The sequence below is a fragment of the Coturnix japonica genome, chromosome 1 (assembly GCF_001577835.2).
Source record: "Coturnix japonica isolate 7356 chromosome 1, Coturnix japonica 2.1, whole genome shotgun sequence".
Taxonomy (NCBI): domain Eukaryota; kingdom Metazoa; phylum Chordata; class Aves; order Galliformes; family Phasianidae; genus Coturnix; species Coturnix japonica.
Window position 1 is genome coordinate 46404072 of NC_029516.1, and position 19939 is coordinate 46424010.

Below are 19939 nucleotides of genomic sequence, written 5' to 3' on the forward strand. Positions count from 1 at the left end.
CCCGGCGGCGGTTTGCGGCCGGCGCATCTCCATGGCGACGTCGGGGAATGGGGCCTGGCGGCGGGGCTACGAGCCTGGCACAGCGTTAATATCAGAAAACCAAAGTGTCTCATGCAGGGGCTGGCAGGGATTTCCCATGTTCAGCAGGGAGTGGTGAGAAGAAATTGGTCTGGAAAGACAGAAAACTGTGTGTGGGGGGGGAAGCCAAGTTAGCTTGTACATTCTTACCATAAGGGGCTGCTGTTTGGAGCCTGCCTGACGGGCACAGGTTGCACCACCAGGAGGCCCTCGCGGCAGCGAGTAGAGATAGGCAGAGAAAACAGCTAGAAAACAAAGTGAGATGCAGAACTGCATCTTCGTAGGGACAGCCAGAAACCAATAGTTGCTTTATGAATAGAGAATCCCACAGTGATGTGCAGGCATCTGTTAATTGATCCTTGTAGGAATCCTCCCTTCCCCACATCCCTTCAAGATGATGAGTTGTTGGGAGAAGACTAATAAGCACTGCCTGCGAGAATAATGTAGTGTAAAGCAATGATCACTGATATGACGTACACAAAACAATACTTGAATGCGACTGACATACCAAGCGCAGGAATGATTTGAAGAATCTCATATTTAACATTACTGGGAGGGAAGGGTGTTGTGTGTAGAAGCTGGTTCCCAGCTCACACATCTAAGTAATTCGATTCATTTGGGGTATAAAAGCCAGTGAAACTCAGTCTGCAAGTTTAAATCTTGTCGGTGCAGGAGAAAGCCAAAGTGTTGCCATAGGTCAGCAGGCCGTATCCACAGTTTGTTCATTCATTATCTGCTGCAGCAATGTACTCCTCCAGTTCCAAAGTCAAACAACTGGCAGTGGTCACTTGTTGTCAGGAATGGTGCCAAGCCTTGCGCAGGACACGCGAAAGCCTGTAATCTGAGTTGAGACAGGTGAGCCAGTGTTGGACAGCGTGCCAGGAACAATGGTCAAGACTATAAAGAAACAAAGAAAAGGAGCAGTTTCCAAACCGACTTCCTAATTTGCTATTCAGACACCTAGACAGGTCTTCCCAGACCTACATGTCGAAACTGGGGATATGAGCGTGTCGTGCAATATGAATCTTGTTAAAGTCATTTATGGAGCCAATGAATGTTGAGGGAAGCTATCTCCAAACTTGCTTTTGTTAGAGACAGCTGACTTCAGCAACGGTTGGGCATTTTATAGAATAATTCAATCAGTTTTTGCTGCTTTTTTTTTTACTAGATAACAACATTACCCTGGTATCGTAGCTATTTTCCAAGCCTGTAATTGCTTTCCACCACCCTGCAATTTCTCTAGCGATTTCAGCAGGAGAGAATTGCTTTTATTCTTCTCACATGACTGCAGTGTGGTGCTGCCAGCACTGGTGGATGCCGTATTTTGCCCTAGAAACAGTTACGTCTCACTTGTGGATGAACCTCTTTAAAGAGAGCACACGAAATTAAGGCATTCATTAAGGTATATCCATTTGTGTGTGTCCAATTAGTGCAAATACTTCTTACTTACTGGATCCACAGTGCTGTGCTCGATAGGGGGAATACAGATTGCTAATATTTGTTTCAAACCTCCAAGCAGTGTCAACATATGCTGAAAACATGATGACTGAAATTGCACCTCACCCTGCAGAGGTGATAATATGGAGAAGGATGGAAGATGTTGCAGTTGGTTGAGTGAATTTTTCATAGCTGATCTTGTTGCCATCCAGATCCACCCTGCAGTACACTAGTGATTCCTAAAGGAGTATCCTCTGCTCAGGGCAGCTCAGTCTCATTAACCAATTTGCAGGTGCTTTTACTTTAGATAAAGTCCCTTCAAGGCCACTCAGTCATTCCTCATAAATGCCTGGGATGGAGGATTGTTGTTATTCTCATCAGCTTCTTATCTCCAGTTTGCTTTTGCTGCATTGGCACTGTGCTGGTGGGAATGTGCTCGGTGGCTGTTCACTTAAAAATACCTCATGGCTACAGTTAAAATACTGAATGCTGTTTTTCCACCCGAACATCTGAGGATCACCATGTGGTTTGCAGCCCATCTCCTTGACCTAAGAGCAGAAGTCATGGGTGAAATTTGTTCTCAGAAGCTTTGGCCCATTCCACCATGTTGGACTGTCCGGCCATTAGAGCTTGCCTTAATGATCCAGTAGGAAAATGACAAGAGGGACAGATAAACAGAAAGACTGCAGAGGGAAGTACTGGGATGTATTGAACTCCGCAGGAGCTGTGCACCTGTGCTTGCTCATCATTTATAATCACTAATTCAGCAAAAAACACCAGGAGAGAAGAGCTTGAAAGCTTACTGTGTGATACAGAGGGAATGTTAAAGGAGTAGATATGCTTCCAGTAAGGCAGGCAAAGGAACTGTGATAATCCAAGGAAGGAGGAGCAAGGGGTTAAACATTAGAATCATTACGTTAATCATTCACTGAAGTTCCAATTGTAAGGCTGAAGCAAATTATTACCTGAACCATTTGCAAGTTAAGGCCTTATGTGTAGCAAAATCCAGGAAACACCATATTTTAAGGCTAACTACAACCCTTCTGAGAGTTCTAAATGTTATTCTAAAGTGAAAATAACTGTGATGAGGCAGTTGATGTCTATCCAAGCTTTAAAATTTGAAGAGAAACTGATCGTGATCTCTTCCAGCCACTAGCCTGGCAAACATGGAGTACAAATGGAGCAAGATGTATTTGTTTCTGTGGTTTACATACAGACCCACTTGCAGAAGCAGCAGCAAAGCCAAGAGCAGGAAAGTGGCCAAAGGAAGAGCACGTCCAGTTCTGCAGGGTGGCTGGTTTAAAAGAAAAGCCATCACAAGCTCAGAAGCTGAGCTAGAAAACATTAACTTTTCCAAACCTGCCAAGTACATGGAAGCGCTGTGAAAATTATTGGGTTTTCAAGTTGATGTTCTTCAGTTTGGATTTCTTTCTTTTTTTCTTAAGAAGAAATGTCTCTAATGCCAGCGCTGAACATCCTCCAAATACAAACTCAAAATGTTTTGCTTGCAAAATGCCATTTATTGATGTGACCAGTGAAGTCTCCTGTAACTTGGAAACTATCTATTTTCTATTAGCTGCACATGAAATACATTCTTGTTTCTGAAGCATGCCAGTGAAAATGCTGCCCTCAGTACAAAACAGAGCAGTGCAGTCAAAGACATTATTCAGCCTACTTGACAACAGAAGCACTCCGCTTCTGTGAGCTGTAATATATTAGAGGAGGAAAAGAAAACATTCAATTAATTATACTTTTTTAGCTCTAACACTGGAAACTGCTCTTCCATGTTCTGCAGATAAAGCTGCTCTGCTTTGAGTCTAATTTAGATTAATTTTCAATGCTGATGTGTGAATAAATTAGAGAAGCATTGACTTTTTTGGCCACAGTAGTTAAGACAATATTTGCAGTACTTCCAGCTTGTTTGTATTAGGAGACAGAATGTCTTTGCTGTAAAGAATACACACAGTCCTGTGTTCTGCAGCATGGCAGTTCCATCTAGGAGCAGTTTTCTTCTTTTAACTCTTTCTGGGTTCTGATCTGCTTAAATTGTTTTCTCTCTTTTTTTGTTTCTAGAGAACTCATTCTGTTGCTTCTCTCTCCTTTCCTGTCTCATGCACCAACATATACAGCTTCCACCAGGCAAATTCTCCCTCCTGTATTTGCATGCAGTGCCAGAGCATTCTCTGTTTAAAGGAACAACGGGTGTCCACCAAATGACAAAACTGTTCCAACATCGCACCAAAGCAATTTCTCCTGACTCTCTTCCCCACCCTGCAAGCTGCCTGCTCCCATCTTGACAAGCACCATGGTGAATACAAGGAGGAGAAATGCAGAGCCATTTATATAAGGCTGAGCATGACAAATGCCCAGCTGGCTCAGAGCAAAGCTGTGTCTGAGGGCTACGTCAGGCCATGCTGGGGAGAGCACGCCAGCTTGGCCACACTCTGTTCCACTCAGGCCCAGAGCTTGGATGGTGGTTTCCTATTTCATCCGAGAGCAAAATATTTAGGCAATTCTGCCTTTTTACTTGAGTGAAATGAAGATAATTCACCTACAGACTTGAACTGGGTCTGTGACTGACCTTCAGTTCAAATGCAGGCTTGTCAGTGGCATTGTCACTGACTGTGAAGGCTGATCATCATTTCATGGTACATAAATCAGGATGAAGAAAGAAGCAGTATTTTTTCTCTGACCCTGAAAGTTAATTCAAATGACCAAAGATGTCTGCAAGTGCAACTACACTTCCCACCTAGCTACATATGAAGGAAGTCTTATTCCATAATTAGTCTGTTTTCCCTGATCATCTTTCCCATAAGCTTTATAAAGTTGATTAGGTAGGTGTTCTGTATTACGTAGGCAGACTGCATGTGCATTTAATGTATGTACACAGTGAAGAAAATTGCATTATTTTGTTTGGTTGGTAGAAACCCCCTTCTGAGCAGCCAGGTCTGAACAAAAAGAAATATCTCTCCTGAGCGAGTGGGAATTGGCTGACTGCACACCAAGTAATGAATCTGCTTTACAGACAACATCGTGCACATGTGAAGCCAAGAATGTATTGTTAGTAAAATAGAAATCTTAAAGGTGTAATGCTTATCGATCCAGATATAACTTACAAAAAGGGAAAGAATAATGATGCAATGAGAATGCTTCTATAAAAGTGAAACACACACACACACACACACACTTGTTGGTTTCTGCTCCTTTTCCCTGTATTTCACTTTCCCTTCCACTACTTCTGTGGGTTGTAAGGTTGGTGGTTTCATTCTGGTGTGTGTGGGAGAACTGCTAAAGAGCTGTCAGAATCTGGAGTCCTTCACTGGGCGGAATATGATGTTCATGTTGGTGGTTTCTTCTTCCTCACTCGAGGATTCACCTGGTGTCATTTTCATGTTTGCTAGCATGCACTTGTACCCTTACTCTCTGGTCTGCATCTCCATGTTACATCTGATTTTGCTATTGCGTGGTGCATGTGACACATATTAGATACTATTTATTTGTTACCCCTCAAATCAGCTTTGTCCAGCTACAGATCTGCAGTTCTTTGATCACTGGTGAGCTCTTTATAGCCATCTAGTTTCTTTTGCCAAGCCCGTGTCCTGTCTGTTATCATTGCTTGCCTGTACTCCTCTACACTAAATACATCTTGTGTGCACAGTTCTCAAGGTCTCTGTTATCGCACCAGGCCTCTACCCTACATCACTGTGCTAGCCGTAAATCTCTCATTCTACATGATAACGATTTGTTACTGCTATTTTTTGTATTTATTTTTAATGAAAGGCTGTACAATACAGATAAACAGAAGGAAAACAAACTAGCCAGAGACACCTGGTCATTTATAGAAACTGCTATCCCAGCTAACCAAGTAAAACAAGGTTACAGAAGGGTCAAGAGAAGCTCAGAGAAAGCAAGCCTGACAAGCCTCAGCCCTGAGGCCTTGCAAATTCATTGTAATACTGGGAATGGCAATACTGTATTAGAGAACTACACGGTTACAATGTTGTAGCCCCCAAAGGGGTGAGCAGGTAAGAGCAAGCTGTGCACACTAATGCATCAGTATGGGGCAATTATTGTAGAGCTGGCTGTGTTGGCGTTTTTTCTCTTTTGCAGTGGAAGACACAAGAATACAAGAATTAGTCATGGTTATTTGACCTTTTAAAAGTTAGCTTAAAGTATACTGCAGGCTTTTACAAACAGAATTGTGTTACCAAGTGAAAGATGGAGTTCAAGGGTAATGGCAGGGATAGTCAGAAACCAGAAACCAGAACCAGAAATTATCTGGTTCTTTCCCCCCAAAAAAACCAACACCCCTCACGACCCTCTAGTAAAATAAAGCCCAGCCTCCCCAGGCAAGCAAACATCCTCCAAGTTCAGTTGATTCAGCTTTGAACTAATAATCTCTTCTTGTCCCTTTCAGCCCTATTGTTGCCTTTTACTGGTTTGCTTTTCCTATCTTAAAAATACGCATTTTCAAAAGGGAAAGCTTTATCATATATTAAGAATTATCTATTTTATGGTAATATTTGAAATCATTGCAAAGAAAAGGAAGCTTGTGGTGCTTAGGCTGTTATCACTTAAGGTCTTTATATAGTTTATATACTTAAAGATTATTTCTTCTTGACTCGGGAAAGTAACTGGTCTTCACATTCTGTGCATTCATTGGCTCTTCCAAGAAGAGGAAGTGTGAGAGTATCACAGAATTGTTTGACTTGGAAAGGACCCTTAAAGGCCACCTGGTCCAACTGCCCCGCAATGAACAGGGACACCCACAGCTCTATTAGGCTGTTCTGAGCCCCTCCATCCACAGTAGTGGATCCACCACTACTTTGGGCAACCTGTTCCGAAGTCAGTTGACACGTGCATTAGCTGTTGTGGAGCCACTTAGCAGAACCAAAAAGATAACTCCCTGCATGTGCACCCCAGCCTGGAGTAAAAGAATGCTTTGTGAAGGGATTCATCTTTAGGCTAAAGGACTGCCTGCCTAAGTGCTCTTCTGGAACAGCTCTAGTGGAATAATTCCGTTTTCAAAAGCTGTGCCAGCCAGTTCCTCTCTGCAGACAGAGCCTTAGGCACTAGGAATCCATGCACGGACATAAACTGTTCGATATTTCAATCGCTAGCAGTGCATGCACTCAGTGTTGTGCCGCGGGGGGGGGGTAAGGAACTGAGCATCACTGAGCATCACCACAGCCTCCATTGCCGCCATTCCCGGGGCGGGAAGGGCGGGCGCTGCCTCAGGAGGAGGCGCTGAGGGCGGCGCTGGGGCTGACGGTGGGTCGGTGGCTGTGGTAATTCGGCCGAGGTGTGCTGGGGATACACGGAGTCGGGGAGCAGGAAGGGCGTTTTATGGCTTGTATTAGAGATTCAACCTCGGCTCCAGTCGAGTGGGCTGCAATGTTTCTGTCAGCTCACGAATCGTTTATTAAACCCTGCACAGTGTGCTCAGGGCTGTCACACAGCCCACGTCTGCTCAGTGCAGAAGGCAGGCCGGCCTTGCTCCTGTACCCAACAAATAGCTCCTAGGCACTAGCTGAGAGCTCAGGGCACCCAAAAACGTATTTCTCCACAAAGGTCCTTATTTCTTGATGGACTTGCCATGTTTTCACACCTTCAGCCTCATGTCTGGTTCATTGCAGGCTGTGATGACTGGAATGCTCTGAGCCTTTGCCACACCAGCAACGGGAGGAGGATTTGGTTCATCCCTAAAGCTTCAGTTAGTGTGTGGTGTAACTCCTCTGTTGTTCCTCCCATCTACAGGAAGGCACAGGTCTGCAGCTGCCTGATTTTTCTGCTGGTAGGTGCCAGTCACCTCAGGTTGAGGAATAGGAGGTAGAACAGGGCCTGAACTGTGCTTAGAGTGCAGGATTAGGTGCGTTTCAGGAGGGTATTTTAAACAGAGGAGAGGGTTAAGATATGGCTCTAATACCTTTTGTGTTACTTGTTTTTCTTCCTTCAGTATTTGAAGCTCCGTGGGTTGAAAAATCTCTTCAATTATTTTTATTTTAATTTTATTACTTTATTGAAATTATTTTTTCTCTTGACATAAAGTATGAAGGCATGATTTCTCATTCTGTAATTGACAGGGTTTTGAAACAAAAGAAAATAGAATCACAGGATCATAGAATGGCTTGTAGGGAGGGACCCTAAGGATCATCAAGTTCCAGCCCCCCTGACCCAGGCTCTGAGCACCCTGATCTACTTGTAGGTGTCCCTGTGCATTGCAGGGGAGTTGGACCAGATGATCTCTTAGGATCCCCTCCAACTGATGGTTCTATGAATATGTAATTCTGTGATTCTTGTCAACAAATTATGCAGACCTTATGTATCTATTTGAAAGCTAGGGGGGGAAAAAAAGCTATTTGCAGAAATTTATTCTAACTTATCTCATCCTCTTTCAAATGTAGCTCATCTTGTAGGTTCACAGTAAACATCATATTCTTTTCACGGACTTTATTAAGGAGGATGAGTAAGCAAACATATACAATCTTGTGGATGAGACACTTGACAAAACTAGAGCAATGAAGGCAAGCTGGCAGTTAAGGCAGAAGCAACCTAACAATTTACAAAATGATAAAACTGGTACAGCAGGTTATGAAATCATATTTGTAAGGTCCTGTTCATTTTTTCCTGCAATCATGTAACTTAGAGTGGCAATGCTGTCCTTTTTATTTGTCAATGCTACTGCTTATGGAAATACATTCTACTAATGGTAAATCATTTTAAATGTTCCACCTCCAAATTCACACTGGGACCCAAGATTCTTACAAGGGATTGAGTTCTATTTTCTTAACACCAGTTAAACCTTTTCTAGGCAAATTAGTTCACTGGAGAATAACACTGTAGGTTTTTTCCTTTTGGAGAAAGAGTGGGATACGGAATCAGAGTTTAAATCCATATGTGATGACATAGTTAAATGGTGTGCAGTTTGAGGACATTTTAAAAGCTATTTTCCTGTTATTTGCACATTTATTATGGTCCCAATACTGTCTTTGCTTGCATTTCTCAGTACTGATCGATCCTTTATTGCCTGCTCTTTCACAATGAAGGCCATGGAGGATCAAGTAGTCCAAGAAGAATCTGGATACCAGGATGATGAGGTAAATGTATGGCTCTTTGAAAAACAGGTGCAGCAGATGTCTGAAGGTATTGTTACAGTGTACTGAAGCCCACAGAGAGACAGGAGGTCCCCAGAGACCACCAGGAAGTTCAATTCATTTAATATTTTGTTACAGTCTAATAGCAGGAAAATCTCTGAGTCAGAGTCCCTGTACAGTTGTGTTCTTCACATGCTCTTCATTAACCTTTCCTAAGCTATATACAGTTTCTAATGGAATTATCATTATTGCTTTATATATTTTACTTCAATATTAAATGCCAGAGGATTATCAGTTCATTTTAAGCTTCCAAGGAATGGTCATCAGCCAGAAAAGGCTGAAGAACAGCGAATGAAAGAGTCAAGATGTGATCCTAGCACAAGTTTATTAACACAGCAGAGAATTACTTGCCTGTGAAGATATATTCGATGAAGAAAGTGGTAGGAAATGTGTAGGCCTTCTTGGCTTACTCTGGGTTTTCTTATTTTGGTAGTTCAACAAGACAAGTGGTATTAGGGAAAACCATTTCAATGTTTACACATTTGAAACACATAGTGAGATAGATGTAATTTTAAGAAAAATAAAAACCTATTTTTGATTTATATATATATATTTTTATATATTTGTTGTTTTAGGAATCCTTTTTCCAGGACATTGACCTGCTACAAAAGCATGGGATTGTAAGTATTACCAATGACTTTTCTGCACAGTGCTGTCCATGTAAGTTTCTCCTCGCAGGAAATTCTAAATCAGTCCCTGTGAAGACAAATTTTGCCTTTGGTGATAAGACAGGTTTTCAAAATATCTCCTTCTCACTGGATTCCTAAATAAAGTGTCGAGATATTCAAAATATTTAGCACCCAGTACTTCTTGAAAAGCCAACTAGATGCTAACTCATATGAAAACCATGTGGGAGATCACTCCCTGTTCCTGCTGTTCTTTGTAATTATACCTGCCTTTTTGGTTCCCTTGAAGTTACGCTGTGGCAATTGGTGCTGAATTGTTTTTAGAATGTTGTTTAAGGGAGTAGAGTGTGGGGTGAACAAACTGTTAATAGCTGGAGAAGTAAGTGGAGAGTTTTTTCTTCAAATATGAATTGTTCTCATCATCAATGTTACTGTCACATGAATCTTAGCTTTTTCTTTGGATTACTGTTGTTATATATTTACCTAGGGGACTGATTCATGGGTCAGACTGTTCAGTGTTAGAAAAGCAAAATAAGAAGTTTGGTTTGCCTGAAGTAATTTCAAATTTAAGGTAAATGACTGTAGATGGATACAGTCAGGGTTGACACAGACACAGTGGGACAGTTACTGCACTCATCATGTCAGCACTGTAATTCTTGTTCACTTTCTTATTGACAATTCACTGTCAGGGTTTTAAAGAGTTCTGAGGAGGATAATGAGGTAATGGGCTGTAACGATGGCGCAGTATAAGAAAAATACACAAATGCTTGTGTTAAAAAGTAAAGTTAGTCCAAAGATGTTGACCTCATGAGCTGAAGGAGAGCTGTGTAAGCTTGTCAATATTGAATGAGGCACGGTATGCAGAAAAAATGCTGCTAAGTTATGGAAAATGTTGAAAATAAGGAGTAGGGACTTAGACTGTTCTCCATCATACTGTTTTTGGAGACAGATCTGGTTTACTGAGTCTCCTGCTCCTTTTCTGTTATGTTTCTTCTCCCATCCAAGTGTTTATTCCTACTTCCTAGGGGAAGATGTTATTCTCATCTGTGCCAGTGAGCATATGATGACCTATACCTTTTAATTTCACTTGCTTAAAGTAGTTTTTATGGTTTTAGATTTTTTTCCCCCACAGGCACAGGGAGAGAAGCATTTAGTAGATGTGTCAGCGTGGTCACAAACAGTCAGACACTCAGAACCCAGGCTGGGGTTTGATGTTCAAAAGTGTTTGATAGGAATTAAGTTTCTGTGATCCCAATGCCACCACTGAGCATTCTTACCCTCGGGCATGCTATTGCTTCTTCTGGCACATCTGTGGTAGCCACGCTGTGAACTAGATTTGTAAATGAATTCATGCAAAAAGTACGACAACGAAAAATATGATCTGTGTTGTTTGTTCATTTATATTCTTGCTATGCTCCTATTTCCATCTCAGAGGCATACAGCTAGGGCAGAGATGCTACATAAAAAGGTTGGGAGGATCAGGATAAGCAGCTGGTGTAAAGGGGGCAGGTGTGTTGGTGTGTTCAGCCAGGATGACTGCTGAATGCTTCATGGTATCAACCAGAAGAAGAGAATTCCAGTGCTTTGCCTGCTAAAAAAACAATTGGTAAAATATGTATCTGGGAAGCAGAGAACAAGAACTGCAACCAGATCTACTGCTCGGGGAATTGTGATGTGGAACAGCCTTAAGTTTGATGAGATCAGAAAGACAAGGCCACTGAAGAAATGAGGAAGCTGAAGAATAGGTTTTGGCCTAGAAAAACGATCTTTGCAGCAGTGTCTATTATAAAAACACTACATGAACAACAGCTCAATATTGTTGTGTGTTTTAGGTGTGTTTTTTTCTTTTTTTTTTAATTACTAATTTTTGGGATTTTTTTGAGTGGAAGAGTCATGTGTATTTGTGATTGTTTTTTTCCTCACCTATCCTTAATGTAATAGTCAAAATATATCACAAGATGAAAAATAAGCTTCCCAACGACCATGACTAATTCTTTCCATAGCCCCCCTCCCATCTTAAGTCTCATATATCCACACACCAGACAAATAAACGGTTCATCCAGCTCATAGTGTGGTTGGTTGGTTGGTTTGTTCTTTCAAATAAATAACTTGGCTAGAGATGGCAAACTGAAGTATTATCCCCAACCTTTCCCGTGGTATGTTTCTTGTGAGAAATGTGTTCCTTGCCTTTAAATTTCCAGTGATATCAGGTTTGTAAAGTGAGGTGGGAGGAGGCAAAATACACCTGTAGGGTGCTGAATGAAGTCATGCTGTATCCAATGAACTAAGAACTCTGGTAAGCCCAAATCAGATGCAAGTGGCTGTTGGATCTGGCAGGTTAGGTGTGTTTTGCTTTGGACTTACTGTCAACATGCAGGAACGTCACAGAGGCTGGAGTCAGCATCCTACCACTATGCAAGTCAGCTCTCAGTTGTGATCAGATTATCTGGTTACAGATTATCTGTGCAAAGTGAACAAGGACAAATTGAGTTTGACAGGGCTTTTTAGGTTAGTTACCACAGTACCTGAAAGCATCCATTCTGTTTCTTTACCACTAGCTTGGATCTAGAAGGACTGGCACTGAGCAAGGACAGGCTGAGTGCAGAACCAGACCCAACATGGTCTGGGCCATGATCCCTTACACTGATGTGACTCAAAGTTTTCTGATATTTGGGTGTCACAAACTACATAAGGAAGAATTTACTTTGAGAATACGTTTCTTTGTGAAAAAAGAATGCAGATGAGTGTATAACAAAGTGTTTCAAGGGTTTACTTTGCCACCTGGTTTAACTCTGTCATGAGTACTCATAGAAAGGAGTTTTCTTCACAGAATGTGGCAGATATTAAAAAGCTGAAGTCAGTTGGGATCTGCACTATCAAAGGAATCCAGATGACAACAAGACGAGCACTGTGCAATGTGAAAGGGCTTTCAGAGGTCAAAGTGGACAAGATTAAAGAAGCTGCAAATAAGCTGATTGTAAGCCAATCACTTTCTTGATAATTTAAATTTATGCTGGCCTCTCCAAAAAGCTGTGCAACATTTCTCTGTATAAAGTTTTTCACCACATAATCAAGATAATTTTGAAAATAATCCTGTTCAATATTCTTTATATACTGTATATTTTGCAGCAACCAGGCAAATGTTGTGGTACTTTTCATGCCCAGTGTGTGTAAATGAGGCTGGGGTAGACAGAAGTTATCTGGGTGGGATATCACACTCTGCCTTCAGCTTAAAGCTCAACAGAATAAATCTCTCATGTTCTCTTTGGTCTTCCTTAGGAGCCAGGCTTCCTAACTGCATTTGAGTATAGTGAAAAAAGGAAGATGGTATTTCATATTACTACCGGCAGCCAGGAATTCGAGTAAGCTTACATCTACTTTTATCCTGCCTTAGTACAAACTGTTCTGATTGTATTTATTGTCTTCAATTGGAAACAAAAATATAAAAGAACAAAAGCTCAGTTAGGACATGTTATTTTGCATTTAGAGCTAGTGCTGGCTGAAGGATGCCAGAATCAGTAAGCAACAAAACCAACTCCTTTTCTGAGGGAAACCAGGCAGTCGTTGTAAATAAACAGTTTGCATCCAAAAATCCTGACCATCATTTGATAATCCTGATCACCATTTTCTGATAATCCTGATCACCATTTTTTTTCACCTAATTAAATAAACAACCTGGAGGCCTATGGTCAAAATCATCAAGTCTTAAAGACTTCCCTTGAAATACTTTCATGGAACTTTACCTTTCAGAGATGTTTTCTGTCTTCCAGTAATCATTTCTGTACATTTTACTCTCGCATGCAGTAAGGAACATTGAGTTAATATTTTATCAATCAGCGGTCATTTAGTGACATGCTTTAGGACAGATATAACTAGTCTTGAAGCAGAAAAAAAAATCTCTTTTTTCATCTCCTCTTGTGATTTTGTGGCTTTAACTGTATCGTAATTGTCTTCCTTTCTGCAGCAAACTTCTGGGTGGTGGGATTGAAAGCATGGCAATCACTGAGGCCTTCGGAGGTGAGAAAACTACATTAAATGAGTATTATTAAGACAAAGAGTTAGATATTAAATCAAGCTGGATCACTTCTATGAAACATCATATTGTAGTCAAAGATGGGTACTTGCATGAGTGGAAGAAGAAATAATCCATGTTTTTTTCCTCCTTTTTTCATGTTGAATTGCTTGCAGACTAAGTTTGAGCTGAGTAATCACTAGACTTGGGGGACATGCTGATTCAGAATGACATACCATTATTGATACTACTATTAACTATTTTCTATTATAGAAAAGATTTCCCTGATGCAATCTCTGTTCCTCTTAAGTAACGGCACAAAAGACATTGTTTATGTACACTTGGGATGCGTTGCATTTCATACAAGATTTTGCAATCACAGAGCTATTGTTAGAGTAAATTCCATCAGTCAGTGCTTAGCACTTCAAAAACAATAAGAAGAGTTTGGGGAAGCACAGTAATTTTCTCCTTCGAGAAGATAAATTGGAGACCTGTATGATATGATGTTGTGAGATTAAAAAACTCTTAAACTTCTTGATCATTTTGCTGAACATACAGTTGAGCAGGATCCTGTTCTGGGGGGTCAAAGTGGATCCAACCACTCATTTTTCCTTCTTCCTCAGTTACCAATTTTCCACACATGCCTTGTGGTACTTAACTTCTACAGAAAAGTAGAAATAAACACAGCAGTCAAGCAAGAACAGATCAAAGCATTTCAGATTTTGCTTTTCATGCAAGACATTTCTACTGCACATAATGTGATTTATATATCAGGATTGAAATGTACAAAAGCACAAATACAGAAATAGAGGTGAATTTTTGCAGTAACACCTGAATTCAGCAAGCTTGGAAGAAAAGACCAAAAAAAAAGGAAAGTTACTTTTATTATTTTTCTTTATTTAACAGAGTTCCGGACAGGGAAAACACAGCTATCTCATACTCTTTGTGGTAAGTGTGCTACCTTAAAACAGGGAATGGGTTATTTTTCCTTTACAACAATATCAAAATTCAGCCAATAAAAGTAAGTCATAATATTCTATCTCTAGAAATATAGTGAAAAGAAAACTTGGTGATTTTTACCTCTATTAGTTATGTTTGAATACAGAACACATGTAGATAATTACTTATTAATACTCCTCACATTGATCTAAGTTTTGCCAGAAGAAGAGAGAAGACCATAAGCCATCTTGGGGAGCATCACACTACCTGGAAAAGCAGAGCACAAATAGGTGTCATGGGGGGACCAGGAGCATTGCTCAGTAAAGGGCAAAGGCAACATTCTTTGTCAGCAATGCTTTTAATTTCCTGCCTTTGAGTTTTGCTGACAATGACATTCCGAAAGGGCACAGAAAGGATACCACTGGCTAACATGAACTGGTTAAACAAAGACTTTGGCAGTGCCAGGCATAGCAGGACTCTGATTCCACAGCACTATCTCGCAATGTGTAGATAGTAGTCAGTAATGACTATTGTAACTATTACACTTCTGGAATATAGTTACAGGATATCGGGTAGACAAACATTCACTTAAATGGACACTGTGGCGTAAAAGGAATTGTGTAGCCTTCTGGAAAAATGAAGACTCTTCCATTCAGTACAATCTAAGTTAGTCAGCAGAGTTATATTCTTTCACCTGAACGATCACAACTGAATGGATTGAGTATTTTAGCTTATCCACTGTAAAGAGGCTAAACTAGCGATTTCCACATTGATTAAAACTCTGTGATACAGGTAAACAGCCATCATATTTTATTAAAAATAATACCATGAGAAAATATTTTCCTCAGCTATTCATCTAGATTGTGCCTGTTTCCAGTGACAGCTCAGCTGCCAGGGCCCAACGGCTACACTGGTGGAAAGATTATCTTCATTGATACTGAAAACACTTTGTATCTTTTGGACTGTTGAAAGCTACAGGTACCTTGAACTGGAAAGACTTCATTCTGTTCTAAATTCATCCAAGTAGGAGGCTTCAGATGGCTTCACGCATAGGGAACAATATGACGGACATAGAAAACGTGGAGAGTACAGTGTGTAGTGGCCCACAGGGCAGTGGCTTTTTCTCTGTCGTTTTATCTAATCCAAACTGGAAAAAGTTAGTCAGAATAGAGATTTTCTTTCAAGTACTTCTTTGGGATTTAACATGCTATCTTAGTGGTGACAGATTATAGAAAGCAATAAATAGATAGACAGATGGTAGATAGATGTAATGAATTATGATAGATGATGTAAGTATTTCTATTTATCTCAAAATAAATTTATCTAAGAACTAATTTAATGTCCGTGATAGACTGTGTATATATAGTTTTGCTTGCTGCTGAATTCCCAGAGCATATATATCCATATGTCAAACCCTAAAGACAAAACAGTTCTCATCAAGAGCCCCAAACTGTCCTTAGGGTATGTAAGACAGTGTGAAAAGACAATCTTCTCTAGGATTAGAATAAATATTCTTCTATATTTTATTTATTTCTTTATTTTTTGGGGGGTGGGAGGAGGGATGTTATTTTAGTGTTTTCAGAGCATGGTTTGTACAAAGAGAAATCCTTAACTCTGACTGATGTCAGCCGACCGGACCGTCTTCATGACATTGCTGATCGCTTCAACGTTGACCATGATGCAGTCCTTGACAACGTGCTGTATGCACGTGCATATACTAGTAAGACCATCACTGCAGCTGCCACGATGTCTATGGTTTTTCTCTAAGGCTTCTGTTTTAATAGTTTTCAGTTGCTTAAGTGAGATTGCCCACTTGAGGATGGTAAATTACATTTTGTTGCTAGCAAAAGAATTTACAAGCTAACTTCTATTTCCTTTTTCTGGTGGTGTACTCTAGCTGACTAGCTTAGGGTAAGCATTCCAGCCCAGCTGTACTGCATAAGGTTCTGCAGTCTGCTGCAACAATTCTGCCATGTGTATTCTAGTTGTCAGCATACCATCTTAGTAACAGAAGCAACAATTAATGTCTGAATGTGAGCTAATTCTATAAATGCTGTCGATAATTCTCTATAATTTTGTGAATGGACCTTCATAGAAACAGTTTCACGCACTCTGACAGAAGACATTGCATTAAAACTTTGAGTAAATGGGGCTTTTACATGAACATAAATAATATGGCAGTACAATTTCTTTGTGTCGTTTAATTCAGAGTTCATTTCAAACAATTCTGTTGGTTTTCAGTTCTCAAAACAAGACTTTTTTTGTGGAGCTCTTCACAAAGAAGGGTTGTTGGCTGGGCAAGTGGGAACTGGAGCCTGCAGAAACATAAGCACTATTGGGCATTGGAGAAGTAGCCTGTTAATGGACCCCGAAGTTAAAACTGCTGGTGGTGAAAATTACAAAGAATGCAGAATCAGGCTTTTCTTGCTTCAGAGTTATTTCTGACCCTAATTTCATTTGTCAACTGTACTCCTCATCAGGTGAACATCAGATGGAATTGCTTGACTATGTAGCAGCCAAGTTCCATGAGGAAGCTGGTATCTTCAAGCTACTGGTACAAGACTAATTCTTCTTTTTCAGCCACTTGTTGCTTACAGAATAGGTTTTGTTGTTGTTGTTTTTCGCCGCATTGACTTACCCGGTGCAATTACGACTTAGATCATTGACTCCATCATGGCACTCTTCCGTGTGGATTTCAGTGGTCGTGGAGAGCTGGCTGAACGACAACAGAAACTGGCTCAGATGCTGTCCAGGCTCCAGAAGATATCAGAAGGTAAGGAAAGATTGCAAAACATGGACAACGTGGACTGGAGTTACTGAAACAGCAATTGTTGGTGGCATGACCGCTAAGTGTTTTATCAAATCAGGCACTGGCCCTGAGATCCTTCTTTACTTTATGCGTCTATCAGTTACCAAAAAGAAACAAAAGTATCTGATTTCAAGGAGATAACTAAAGGAGTCTTTGGAATTATTTAACATCTAGAGCTCTCCCAGAAATACCATTAAGAAGTCCTAAATGGGAGGACAGGTTTTGAAACTGGACAAATATCCAGCCTTCCCCCAGCTTCTACAGTCTAAACATACAAGAAACGTGGAGAACAGGATAAAAATGGAGAAGGCACAGAGAGAGAAGGCTGTGTCCATCGCCTCATTCTTAATTACTGCGTAGTGCTCTGAGGGACGATGGTGGGATGAACAGGATTCTTCCTTTTTTGGAATGGTTCAGAAATGTTGATGAGGAATGAGGAAATGTTTTGATGTAGTAAATGCCAAAAACAAAAAAGGGAACCATCAGAGGGAGGGAGAAGAGGCCTAGGGCATGGAGCCAACGGAGAAGATGGGAATTGGGCAAGACTTGTTCAGCAGAACACTGAAAAGTGCTCATTTTTGGCATGAATATTACAGCTGACACCAGAGCAAAATTAGGCTGTCTTCCTGTTAACCCCAGCCAGCAGATGTAAGGAACATTTGCTTCTCTTTCCTTTGAAATGTGAAGTGCCTCTGTAGCAACCTTGATCTTAGCGTGAACATGAGGGTATTTTTGAAATCTAAGTGGATACAGTTCACCTTTGCATTGTTCTCTATTGCAGAATATAACGTGGCTGTGTTTGTGACCAATCAGATGACCGCCGATCCAGGAGCAACTATGACGTAAGGATACTCTCACTGTCAAATCTCTTCTCTTTTGGTTACATACTGAACTGAGATTGAGCAAAAAGCATTGACATGAAGGCGTGCTCCTCATGTTTTAACTATTTCAGGCTGCTCTTTTGTCTTTCTGGTATCATCATCCACAGATGACACCTATGGGTTTCTCTCTATCATGATAGTTTTGTTAATGATTTCTTTTTCCTGGCTGGCATGATGATTTCTTTTGCTATTTGATGAGAGGACGCTGAGTGTTGTGCATTTGAGCATCCCATCTTGAGGCAGGTGTGTTTATCTCCTCTTTTGATTTATACCTGTTTATTATTTGTTACTGACTTCACTGTGCGTTGCCTGACAGAGAATCACACTATTAGCCAATGGAAATCGCATGGTGATTTTTTGCTGGTTTAGCTTTCAGGCAGACCCAAAGAAGCCGGTTGGGGGCCACATCCTGGCTCATGCTTCGACGACCCGAATTAGTTTGAGGAAAGGGAGAGGAGAGCTGCGTATTGCAAAGATATACGACAGGTAAAGCTGTGTGTCTCTTCAGTTAAGAAGCTGCATTATGAACACAGCGGGGTGTCAAAGTTCACTGCACCGAAACTTAATAGCTTGTGAACTGATTGGTGGTTTCAAATGAACCATGCATCTGGGGGGTATATTGAGAGAACATCTGAAAGGACAGTGATCAGTAGATTTAGATCGGTAGATTCCAAGTTGTCTCACATATCGTATGTATTACGTTATGTAACCTCATAAATCCCACTAGATGTTGATCTCTTCATGAAGACTATCAAATCATAGAACCACAGAATGGCCTGGGTTGAAAAGGACCACAACAACCACCCAGTTTCAACCCCTTTGCTACGTGCAAAGGTCGCCAACCAGCAGACCAGGTTGCCCAGAGCCAGGGTTGTCCCTTGGCAGGAACATTCCAGAGCTGTTCCATCACTCACTTTTGCTGCCCTCAGTGGGGTGTCAGTTTACAGGCTGAGCTGGGGCAGACACAAGTATTAAACAGCATATAAGCAGAACTGAGTGGCCATTGCTCCTGGCCACCAGCTGAAACGGGCCAGACAGCTTTGCACACACAGAATCATCTCTCCCACGCTTCCTCCTTTCCCCTCACTTGAGTTTCTCATCTTGAGAGTTGCCTTTCACATTTTCTCATCTTGATGACATCATGCACGTCACATATTGAAGTATCCCGTGTCGCTTTGACTTTAAACCTTTGGCAGACCGTTCCATTTAACACTTGTGGTTCTCTTTTCCCCCCTCTTCCCTCCCCTCCAGTCCTGAGATGCCCGAAAATGAAGCCACATTTGCAATAACTCCTGGAGGGATTGGAGATGCCAAAGAATAAGTGGGAACCTCATGCAGACATACAGCTGTTAACCACCAAGGCGCTTCGTTGGGATGAAGATCTGCTCCAGGTCGCTGCCTCCCCTGGCTGCTTTTTATCTGCTTGGAATCGTTTGAGAGGTGTTTGGGATAAACCGTGTGTGCTTCAGTGTTATTCAGCTGGTTCATTTGGGGTCTTCTCTTTTTAATTGGCAATAAATAGCTGATGGAAACAACAAGCCCAGGAGCTTTGCGGCACTCCATGTGTGGAAGAAGAGAATTAAATACCTGGAATACTTTCACGTCGGCCAGATTGCTTATTGAAGCACTTTTAGAAGAGAATGACCTAAAGTTGTTTATACTAAAGGGAATAATAAAGACCTAAAACGAGAACAGCACTCTGTGTGTCTTTGGGTGCTTCTCCTCCAGCCCCACTCTCACTCATCCCCAAGCCAGATACAACCCAACCTTTCACAACCCGTGTGGGGCACATCAAGCCGTTGTCTCGCAGCCAGGACAAAGCACACATCATGGCTGCCTCCCCTCTCGCTGCTGCCCGTGTGCTGAGCCCACAGCCCCCTGACAACCTGCCCTGTGAGGGGGCCCCGAGCCCACCCGGCCCTCGCAGCCCCCCGCACCCCCCTCCGCCGCACCGCCCTTATTGTCTCCTCCACAGCGGCAGCCGGCGCCCGGCCGAACAGCCG

The 19939-nt window shown here is 41.4% G+C and overlaps 1 protein-coding gene across 8 annotated transcripts; it reads left to right on the forward strand.

The window, feature by feature from the left end:
• The first annotated feature begins 55 nt into the window (after positions 1-55).
• On the forward strand, positions 56-19633 carry DMC1 (DNA meiotic recombinase 1). 8 transcript variants are annotated; one of them, XM_015863173.2, is made up of 16 exons: positions 56-153; positions 821-933; positions 7152-7309; positions 8522-8612; positions 9245-9289; positions 12126-12272; positions 12575-12657; positions 13260-13312; positions 14214-14255; positions 15124-15196; positions 15875-15966; positions 16727-16800; positions 16905-17019; positions 17837-17897; positions 18306-18422; positions 19188-19633. In XM_015863173.2, exons 4-16 carry the CDS (start codon positions 8556-8558, stop codon positions 19255-19257), a joined length of 1029 nt encoding a protein of 342 aa, XP_015718659.1. In that variant the 5' UTR covers positions 56-153; positions 821-933; positions 7152-7309; positions 8522-8555; the 3' UTR covers positions 19258-19633. The 8 variants fall into 8 exon arrangements, with proteins under 8 accessions (XP_015718659.1, XP_032300674.1, XP_015718669.1 ...); XM_032444783.1 differs by lacking the exon at positions 7152-7309; XM_015863183.2 differs by lacking the exons at positions 56-153; positions 821-933 and adding an exon at positions 6685-6786.
• The last annotated feature ends 306 nt before the right edge of the window (positions 19634-19939 follow it).